The sequence below is a fragment of the Physeter macrocephalus genome, unplaced genomic scaffold, assembly GCF_002837175.3.
Source record: "Physeter macrocephalus isolate SW-GA unplaced genomic scaffold, ASM283717v5 random_409, whole genome shotgun sequence".
NCBI lineage: Eukaryota > Metazoa > Chordata > Mammalia > Artiodactyla > Physeteridae > Physeter > Physeter macrocephalus.
This window is the reverse complement of record NW_021145693.1, coordinates 49,972-60,000: the sequence shown is the minus strand read 5'-3', so window position 1 is coordinate 60,000 and position 10,029 is coordinate 49,972. Positions and strand designations below refer to the sequence as shown.

General features: G+C 56.5%; 2 protein-coding genes across 5 annotated transcripts in view; one reads left to right on the top strand and one right to left on the bottom strand.

Moving 5' to 3' along the window:
- Nucleotides 1-3,522: 3,522 nt before the first annotated feature.
- MRPL40 (mitochondrial ribosomal protein L40) lies at nucleotides 3,523-6,382 on the top strand. Its single transcript, XM_024120904.3, has 4 exons — nucleotides 3,523-3,674; nucleotides 3,828-3,911; nucleotides 5,006-5,164; nucleotides 5,970-6,382. The coding sequence occupies exons 1-4, from the start codon at nucleotides 3,622-3,624 to the stop codon at nucleotides 6,292-6,294; spliced, it is 621 nt and encodes a 206-aa protein (XP_023976672.1). The 5' UTR covers nucleotides 3,523-3,621; the 3' UTR covers nucleotides 6,295-6,382.
- Nucleotides 6,383-7,535: 1,153 nt separating this feature from the next.
- The window catches only part of CUNH22orf39 (chromosome unknown C22orf39 homolog), a 4,823-nt gene continuing 2,329 nt past the window's right edge, over nucleotides 7,536-10,029 (bottom strand). Inside the window, exons 3-4 of one of the 4 annotated variants that reach the window (XR_003678501.2) lie at nucleotides 9,757-9,825; nucleotides 9,486-9,573 (exon numbers count right to left, since the gene is read on the bottom strand). Coding sequence is in view for 1 of the 4 variants with exons in the window: in XM_007119073.4 (XP_007119135.1) it covers nucleotides 9,448-9,573 (126 nt within the window). In the remaining 3 variants the exon portion in view is untranslated. Of the gene's footprint in view, nucleotides 9,574-9,756; nucleotides 9,860-10,029 lie in introns of all 4 variants that reach the window. The other 3 variants (XR_003678502.2, XM_007119073.4, XM_007119072.4) reach the window with 3 other exon arrangements.

Sequence of the window (10,029 nt, the reverse complement as noted above, 5' to 3'; positions counted from 1 at the left end):
ATGACTTCAAGATTTAACCGATCACCTTAGAACAGTGATTCTCAACTGGGGGTGACCTGGCCAACAGAGGACACTAGCAATGTCCAGAGACAGTTTCTGTTGTCACAACTGTGTGTGTGTGTGTATGTGTGAGTGAAGATGCTACTGGCATCTGGAGGGCAGAGGCCAGGGATGCTGCTAACATCCTACAACACAGATTGGTCTCCACAACAGTTATGTGGCCCAAAATGTCAACACTGCTGAGACTGAGAAACCCTCCCTTAGAGGAAAGATCTCACTACTATCATCAACCAGGAAAACGAAGACTGAGAGCACACCTGCACCCAACAGACACTTCTCTCTGCTTTCAACTTGCCCGCTTACACTATTTGATGAGTCCCGCCACCTCAGGGAAAACGCAGGGCTCTCTGCTCCCTCCCTCTTCAGGCTCTTAGACCCCAGAAAAAGTATGTTCAAGCTGCATAATCAGTCAGGAGACTGAATGCAGAGTCAGGAAGCCAGAAAGTGCAGTGATGCTCTCTCCAAACCACCATGGTCTTTTGGGTTCCTTAATCCAAAGCACGTTCGACTTTACTGGCCACCACCCACCACTTGGGCTCCTGGCTAAGCGGCGCTCACCCCCAGCAGCTCCCCCTATTCACCAGTCTTTAAAGGACAGCTCAGTACTGATCCAGACCAACAGTATGTCCTTCAGGAGAGCAGTAATTTACCCGACAGTCCTGAACACTCAATGAGACGGACGATTCCAGGAGATTTTAAAAGAAAGGAAACTTGACAAAGAACAGGTTTAAAAGAGTCTCAATTTCTTCTGTTATCTCGGTGAGCACTTCGTCTTCCTTCCCAAGCGAACACCACAATCACACTACGAAGAAGGCAGGGCAAATACCATCAGGTTCTACTCAAGGGCAGTGGAGAGGCTGCAGCAACAAGAGGCCCTGGGCCCACAGCTCAGCCCACCCTGCCAGGCGGGGACTACTGGCTGCGGCCTGGCTGCAGACTCTCTCTCGTTTGTGCCTAAACAATAGCTTAAGCATCCTGACTTACTTGTGGCTACACAGCATAAAACTTGTGTCCTACAAAGGAGATTATCACGAAGTTATAAATTACATAGCAGAAGGGAGGCTGGAGGAGGGTGCACAACACACACAACCTTATCTAGGCAGTGTCAAAATGAAAATTCCTTCAGACTTCACTTGCACAGCAAACTAGCTCATCGTAAAAACTTTTCCCTTCCTGATTCACAAGCACCACAATTTATAATTACTGAACATTTATCCAGTTCTCCAGGGAAAGATCTCACACTACACGTCAGGAAATGCGCTTGGGGACCAACACAGGAGAAATGAAACCAGAGTTCACTGCTTTTGCTTTCACATACTGTCAACCTAGCTGTCTTAGTAAGTTATGGCAACCTCAGCTCTCTTACCTGCATCAGGCAACGTTTATCACAGACCCTCTACGTGAAAGGCATTGCTGAGTGTGGCAGGGAATGCAGAGGGGAGCGAGGCAGTCTGCGCCCTAGGGGTACAAGGAATGTACACCCACAGGGACAGAGCGCATATAGTGGAGTAACTCAAGAGGAATGGTAGCAAAAGGAAAAGGGGACCTCACCCGGGCCCTGAAAAACGAGAAGGATGTCCTGCTAGAAGATGGAAAGGCTGCAGCAATAGAAAGCAGGCATGCTGAGATCAAATTCAAAACCAAAAAGCAACACACTTAAGAAAGGCAAAAGCATCTACCCAACTTGTTCTAAAAGAAAACTAGCTCCCTCTAGTCGCACAGCAAAGTAGAAATGAGGAACAAGACAAAGTCAGGGTGACTCTTTTGCCTACCAGCAGTCGGGCCATCCAGGCTGCGGGCCCTCAGCTGGAGTATTGCTCCCTGGGCTCACTGCTACCGGCAGGGGATGGGGGCTCGCTCCCCTCACCTTCCTAGGGAGCGAAGGCCAACTCCTGCAGCAAGTGTGCGGGCCAGGTAGAACTACAGCAAAACTGCTGGTTACCGCGCTTCTCTGTACCAGAGTCTCTTCTCAACCAGAGGACTGCATGAGTCCGCTCCCTGGGTGTGCTTTAGGGCCGCTGCCCCAGAGCTAAGGCAGGCCCTCTCCGAGCACACACCTGTGCCCCGTGGGCCCCATCCGAGTCGCCCTCATGCTCCAGCTCAGTGTGAACGTAATTCCCCGGGCTGGGGGACCTCAGCCCAGAATCACGGTTCCCCACCTAAAGCACTGTCACCAGATCCAGCCCCTCTGGCATGGCAGGACGTGCCCATTCCAGGTCTACACCCCGCCACTGAAAGGCCACTCCGCTCCAGTTTCACACACTGGACCGTCCTGGCACATCCCGGCCGGCGCCCAGGGCCGCTCCCGGGGCCGGGTCGCTAACCCTGCCCGGACCACGGGCGGGCGGCCGAGGGCTCGGAGCAAGGGCCGGGGCGAGGGCGGACGTGGCCGAGCACGTGCCCGGTTCCCGATCTCCTCGCGCGAGGACAAAGTCCGCGACCGCCGGCCCCGCGGCGCGGGCACCGGGCACTCGGCGTCGGAGCGAGGCGGGCAGGCCTGCGCGCGGCTCCCACCTGGCTTCAGACCACGGCCCGTCTCCAGGCTCGCCCCTCCGCAACCCCCGCGCGCACTCACCATTGTGGTTGACCCAGGTCGGCTTCAGGAGCTTCATTGTTCGGCCGCCGCCGCCGCCGGGCTGAGGCGAGAGCCGCGTCCCTCAGCGCGCCCGGGCCATGGAGCCGCCGCCGCCCGCGCCGCCCGCCCTCCAGCCGCCGCCCGCCCCCCGCCCTCAGCGCCGCCGCGCCATCGTCGGCCCGCGTCCCCCGCCGCCGCCGCCGCCGCCGACCCCCGCGCTCGGCCGCCGCCGCCGCCGCCACAGCCGCATCCCCCGCGCCGCTCCTCCTCCAGCGGCTCCCGGGCAACGCCGGAAGTCACGGCGCGCACCTGCCAAACAGCCCCGGCGGGAAACCGCTCCCCGCGCGCACGGGCCGCCCGGCTCCTCGGCCGGCCGGGAAGGCGGCTCCTCTTCGGGTCCGCCCCGCACGGCCGCGAGCGAGGGGCCGGCCGGCAGGGAGCGCGCGGACGGGCGAGCGGGACCTGGGGTGTGCCCCGGCCGGGCAGGGCCGGGCGGCGCAGACGGCCTGGCTGCTCCGCCCGCCGGTGCGGAGCCGACTAATTAACAGGCTTCCACCGCCCCCAGCGCGTGTTCATTTGTCGCCCGCGAGCGCAGGCCACGTGCCGTGCCGGTGCAGCCACCGCGGCCCGGCTCCGACATCGGCGAACGAGCCGGAGCGTTTACTGGACGCCCAGGCCGCCTCACGTGCGCGGACTCTTAGCCGCCTCGGCCCCGCCGGCCTCACTGCGGGTCTCGGCCCTCGCGGGGCGCAGGCCGAGCGTCTTGAGAGCGGCAAGGGAGCGGCGCCCGCGGGAAGGAGGCCCCCGATCGGCGCGAGGTGCGAGGCGCCGGGCGCGGGGCGGGGCCACGTCGGAGGCAGAGCTAGACGCGACGGCCGGAACGCGGAATCGCGGGGCTGCGCGGCTGTCGGACCCGAGAGCGGCGCACCGCGGGCCGGACCGCCTAGGGGCGCGCGCCCGGAAGCGGCCGTCGGCGACCGGGAGGCATGGCGGTCGCGGCGCTGGGGGCGGCCTCGCACGCTCTGCGCCCGCCAAGCCGGTGAGCGCGGAGGGGCCGGGGCGCGGATGCCCGGGGCGCGCGGGGACGCGGATTGAGAGCTTCCCTGCTGGCCTTGGCGGTCTCACCCCGCAGTAACGGGGCTCGTGACCTTAACAGGGAAGCGGGCGTTGATACACACTCGGTCTCTTCCAGGCTCCTGGGAGCGCGGCCGATACAGACGAGGGACGCGCACCAGCGGGCCTCGTTGCTGTCCTTCTGGGGACTCGTGCCCATGAGGTAACCCGCCCGCGGGCCCGGCCTGGGGGGTCGCGCACGGGAACCCAACGAGCAAGGATGCTCGATGTTCAGTCTGCGAAGTTTCTCAGTTAAATTTAGATGGATGCCCTTATTATGTCTTTTCATATGAAATACTGTTATGTCTGTAATCAGAGGTCAAAAATTAAATTCAAAAGTGCTTTAAAGAAAAGTTAATTAGCTCTCAAGGGATTCTTGTGTAAAATTTTAAAGAACACAAACAGCACTTCCGTTTCTTACTCTCCGGAGAGGTGGGGGGAGGTGAGAGGATTCTTTTTTCCACCTGGGACCCTGAATACTTTCTAGGGACTTCATTCATAAAACTCAGTCTTGATGCTAGAGATTCGGTTGTTCTGAATAGTAACTTATCAGCATAGGAGATGTGTTCCTGAGGGTAAATCAGACTTTTGTCCGTGCTCGAGGATAGGGAAATTTGTTAAGAAATCTCAAAAAGTATAAACAGGAATTTGCCAGTTATTTTTATTATACTGTCTCTCAGTCAAATCATTTTTATAAATCACAAATCCATTTAAAATGTGAGTAACGAGCTTCTAATAGATAAACAACAAGGTTCTATAGTGTAGCACAGGGAACTATATTCTATATCCTGAAATAAAGCATAATGGAAAAGAATATTAAAAATGTGTATATGTATAAATGAGTCACTATGCTGTACAGCAGAAATTAACATTGTAAATCAACTATACTTCAATTAATAAGTAAATAATGTGAGTAACGAGCTTCTAATTCATCAGTTTAGTATTTTCACTTTTCAGTGCTATCCCAAGGCCCACCTGAAACCCCTCACTAAAGATGAGCACTTCCCTTTAATTTATACCCTGACACCCCATGGAGTTTTTCCACGCCTTCCTGGGTTGACTGCGCCCACACAGTTCTCATAATGACCCCCCGTGGAGGCCGCCTCCCTGCCACACTCAGCATGGGAGGCCAGGCCCACACGGTCCTTTCCTGCGGGAGAGCTCAGTACAAGTTTGCAGGCACTTTCCCTGGTGCCATGTCTCTGCACGTTCACGAGGCCAAAGAGGAAAATGTTTAGTGTTTCCTTTATCCTTTAGAGCAGAACCTCTGCAAAAGAAGAAGAAGGTAGACCCTAAAAAAGACCAAGCAGCAAAGGAGCGCTTGAAAAAGAGGATCCGACGACTGGAAAAGGCGAGCCAGGAGCTCATTCCCATTGAGGATTTTATCACGCCCGTCAAGTTCTTGAATGAAGCGAGGTACGGGCCCTCTAGGGTTGAGGTCTTCAGAGCAAAGGAGTTCTGTGACCTTCAGGAAGTTCTGTCTGCACTTCACACCTGTAATGAGAAGGGGTCATAGGCTTGGGCTGGCTTGGCCCTGTTCTGAGTCCTCTTCTCCTGGATTGTCTCATGGGAGGTGGAGAAAGCCTTCCTGGGCGCTGCTCCTGAATGGCTGATTGTGGGAAGGAAGCTCAGGGCAGATGCTGGAGCGAGTTTGGAGTGTTGCTCTTGCAGAGGAGTTTAGCTGTGACTGACGACTGGGGCCTGCAGCTCTTACCCCTTCCTGCTGGTAGGAAACCCTTAGCCTCCTGCTCTAGGATGCAAATGCTCATAGCTGGGATGTGTTGTGTGTGGGGTTGGTGGGATTGCTGCCTTCTTGTCAGAAGTGCGTACCATTTATAAAGTAGTACCTCGCCATGTAAGTGGGACAAGGCAGGTACTTTTTTGGGTCTCCAGGGCTGATACAGGCTCTTGACTCCCTGGGATATTGGTGTCCGTTTTCATAACACCATTTGACTTTTCTCCAAAGCCACGTTTCCCCACCAGCAGGCTCTGCTTGGCACAGAGGACGTGCTGCCACAATCTGCTGAGAGCACTGTTGTTTCTTTTCTTCACGTAAAGAAAATGGCAGTGGTTCCAGGTGTCAGTTGCTGCTGCTGCCACATCCAACATTCTGTCCCTTAATTTGTCCCTAAGTTCCATCTGCGTCTGGCAGTGGGGACACTTGGGTCCTGTGCAGTCGGTCCGCGCCCCCTGGTTCATGCCCTTGGCTCTGTGTTCCCAGGCAGCGGCCGCCAGTGGAACTCTCCTTTGAAGAGAACGAGCGGAGAGCCCTGCTTCTGAAGAAATGGTCACTGTACAAGCAGTGTGAGCATGAGATGGAGAGGGGCACCATTGCATCCCTGCTCGAGGCCCAGCGGGAAGCTCTGCAGGAGCTGAAGCTCACGTCCCCAGAACTCCATGCCGAGGCCACCAAGCGGGACCCCAGTCTGTTTCCCTTTGAGAGACAAGGGCCAGACTACACGCCGCCGATCGCCAGCTACCAACCCCCGGAAGGCAGGTACCACGACATCACCAAGGTGTACACACAGGTGGAGTTCAAGAGATAGAGCTGCAGGCAGCTGCCCTCAGGACGCTGCCCTCGGGAGCCTGCACCCCCAGGCTCAGGCCTGCTGTGAATAAATGCATTTAACCAAGTGTCTGTCTTAGGTCAGAGTCACAGTTAATTCACCTGAGCATGCACGGGGGTTGGGGAGGCTGCCCTTCTTTGCCTGGTACTGGGGAGAGGAAGGCCAAAACATTGACCACTGCCCTCCAGTGAAAAGGAGGATTCCAACTGTGTGGGGCAGATGCCACCAGCAAGAGGCACAAAGTGACCCCAGGAACGGAGGTGAAGGACCTGCAGCTGTGCTGTGTGTTGCCTGCACCCGGAGGAGAGGCAGGGCTGGCTTTGGGTTTCAAGCTGGGGGGTATGGGGGAGGCTGAGGAGAGTGTTGAGCGGCAGGGATCCCACTGCGTGAGGCCATGTGTCCTTCGGGAGGGCATGATGCCTGGCCGGGCAGAGGCCGCTGTTAGTCTGGAGCAGGGAGTATATGAGTGAGCTCTGGCGCCAGAACAAAACACCACAGACCAAGGGGCTGAAACAGCTCACATTTATTTCTCTCAGTTCTGGAGGCTGGATGTCCAAGATCCAGGTGTCGGCTGGGCTGGTTTCTCCCAAGGCCTCTCTCCTTGGCGTGTAGGCGGCCATCTTCTCGTGTACCCACGTGATCATCCCTCTGTGTGTCCGTGTCCTGATTTCTTATAAGGACACCAGTCATTGGATTAGGGCCCAGCCACGCGACCCCATTTCACATTAAGCACCTCTTTAAAAGATCCATCTTCAAATACTCTCACTCAGAGTGGCAGGGGGTTAGACCTTCCCTGGAGGAACTGGGGTTACATAATGCAGTCTAACAGTGAGGGTGTAGTGTATGCAGAGGTCCACTTGTACCCCTTGCATCACCACCTTAGAAAGGCTTTGGTTCTTCACCACCTTAGTGCAAACAAACCAGCGGAACGCTCCACCTGAGTAAGAATTCAGATTATCCATTTTCCTAGAGGGCCCTGGCTACCCAACCCCGGAAAATCACACCCCGCCCCCACCTCATCAGCATGTGGCCCTTTCTCTGCCTAAAGCCTCCAACCTTCTCCTCCAGGTCTAGGCTCGGACCCTGAGCCTCCCCCACCTCCCAACTTATAGATTTCATCCACGAGGTTGTTATGTATGATCAAGTCAGTGGGTCATGGCCAGCTGTTTTGTTTTAACCTTTTATTTAGAAGTAATCATAGATTGACAAGAGGTTGGAAATCAACAGGGAGGTGCTGTGTGTGGTTCCTCCGGCTCCCCCCAGTGTCACATCTTACAGGGCCAGTCATGCCAGCACCCAGAGATAGGCTGTGCAGCCAGAATAGGTCCAGGCTCCCAGATGTGGCTGTGCTCATCTGTGTGTCCATGTGTCACAGCACAGCCACCCCTGCGGTCCTGCACTACAGGATGCTGCCCCATGTCCCTGACCCCCGGCCCCATAATCGTCCGCATCCCTGTAATTACGTCCTTTCACGGCGTCATGTAATGGAGCCAGGCCCAGCAGCAGTGTCTCATAGGGTGGGGGCAGGTGCTGCTCCGCGAAGCCCAGCTCAGTGACAGTGCGCCATGTAACAGGATGTACCAGGTCACAACGCAAACTGCTTATCATCGTGGGCTCTGTCCCCAAAGTCTGAAAGATGGTGCTCTTCCTTGTCACTGTCCATTTTCTTCACAGCTGATGTTTGAACGTTCATGTCTGTCTCCTGAACTTAACGGGACTCTGAGGCCACTTGTCCCTTTCAAGCCTGTGGTCCCAGGGTGTGCAGACATGAGGGGTGGACATGGGTGGACAGAGGAACATTTTCCAGGGTGACGATCATCTGCGGTGGAGCTCGCTTAGCATCTAAGAAGTTGTGGGACTCCTGATGGAGCCAGAACCTGGCCACAGGCGCCCACGGCCCTAACCCAGCAGCAGCAGGAGGGCGGCTCCACCAGGAGCGGCTGCCATTCCAGACAGAAGGCCTCCCTGCCTAGGTTTCCGAGCAAGGAGGACACAGGTGGAGCTGTAGCAGCCTCCCTCTCCCTCCTCGGCCAGAAATGCCCGTGAACGCAGCCACGGTGGACGGACCCTGGTTGCCTCAGACACACCAGGGCTCCCCACTGCAATGGGGGGACCCTGGGTCTTCTTTATACTCACCTCTGCTGCGGGAGTCCTTTGTGCACACCCCACCACTCGAAGGTACACAGTCACAAAGGACTCTTGGGGCGTACAACAGCAAACACACATGATGGGAGATTTTACTCTTAATGTATGCCCTTCTGAAGTGATGGATTATTTTGCCCCCAAGAATGAGTTAAATGATGTTGAACCACCACCTCTGGCCAGGTCGTGAGGGAGGCACTGAGATGCCGCAGGCCTGACCCTCAGCACCACATGGTGGGGCCTATTACGCGGCACAGATGCTAAATCGTTTCACCCGTAATAAAGAGACCTCTAAAGAACTAGTGTTCTCGTTGGTACAAATACATATATTTTAAAAACATCCACAAGAGTGTAAACATACAAAATTCTAATACTGGCCAGGACAACAATGTCAGGTTATAAATCTAACCCTTTCAAAATTAAACTGGATTTAATTTTCAGCTTCTGTTTGGAATCAAACCTGTGAAATGTCTTTTGATATACTCCACATTTTCAAAAAACGACCAATGGAAATTCTGAGGGAAGGAGACCAAAATTCCATGTGTCTTGGGCTTGGGTGTCTTCAGCCAAGAGTATAGGAACCCTCTTTACACAAGGTTGTGTGTCCTGGAGCTGTGGGCCGAGGAGGTGACGCCGCCCGCGCCTACAGAGCAGAGGGAGTGGCCGTGGTGGGAGGACACCTGTGGCCAGCACTGCGTGGCCGTCACCAGACCAGGGCCAGACGGGGCCACCTACGCATCCACACGGATCCGGGCTGCCCCTCAAGTGTTCAACTGAGGAGCCCAGCCCTTGGGATGGCCTCTCCTTGCTGCTGTCCCCAGGCCTGCCCGTTGGCCGCCCACAGGGACACGCGGGGGTGCCTGGCTTCCTGGAGCTGCACGCTGGGTGAACTGGCTCTGAGTGTGGCGGGGCAGGCGAGGCTGGAGACGGGGACTCTGTGTCCCACACCAGGCGGAAGCTCCCAGGGACCTTCTGGACTATTTGGGCCTGTCACCGGTTGTTGTCCTGGGGCAGAGGGAGGTGCCAGTCTGCAGGGGGGCTCTGCCTGGGGGCCCACACCAGGCCATGCTTCTGTGCAGCCCGGACTCTCGCCTGCTCGCTCTCACGTAGGGACCGCTGCAAAGGAGACCTGGTCACCTGTGGCCTCACGGGTGCCCTGTACCTCCCTCCTCTCGGTGCCCACCCACACACATGCCAAACGCAGCCCAGCAAGCCCTGGTGAGTGCAGGGTGGGGTGGGGTGGGGGTGGTTACCACACACACATCTAGATCATTCTCCAAGCTACCGTGAAAAACCTACTGTGCAGATGACCATTTTGAGAATATTTTTAATTCTCCTGGGCCCCAGGGCTTGATGCCTTCGGTTGACCTAATCAGATTCACCAGATAAGAGGGGCTGGGGGCTGAGCCAGGAGGAGAGATGAGCCTGAAAGAGCGGCCAAAGGAGGGAAGAGGCCAGAGACAGGCAGACGCAGACACACACACACACACACACACACACACACACACACACGACACACACACACCCCCACCCCACCCCCCCCCCCCCCCCCCCCCCCCCCCCCCCACGCGG

Bases quoted from the DNA above. Each gene is read 5' to 3' on its own strand.
- MRPL40 (XM_024120904.3), top strand. From the start codon at position 3,622: ATGGCGGTCGCGGCGCTGGGGGCGGCCTCGCACGCTCTGCGCCCGCCA. The intron at 3,675-3,827 runs GTGAGCGCGGAG...GGTCTCTTCCAG, and splicing joins GCTCTGCGCCCGCCAAGCCG to GCTCCTGGGAGCGCGGCCGA. The intron at 5,165-5,969 runs GTACGGGCCCTC...CTGTGTTCCCAG, and splicing joins AAGTTCTTGAATGAAGCGAG to GCAGCGGCCGCCAGTGGAAC.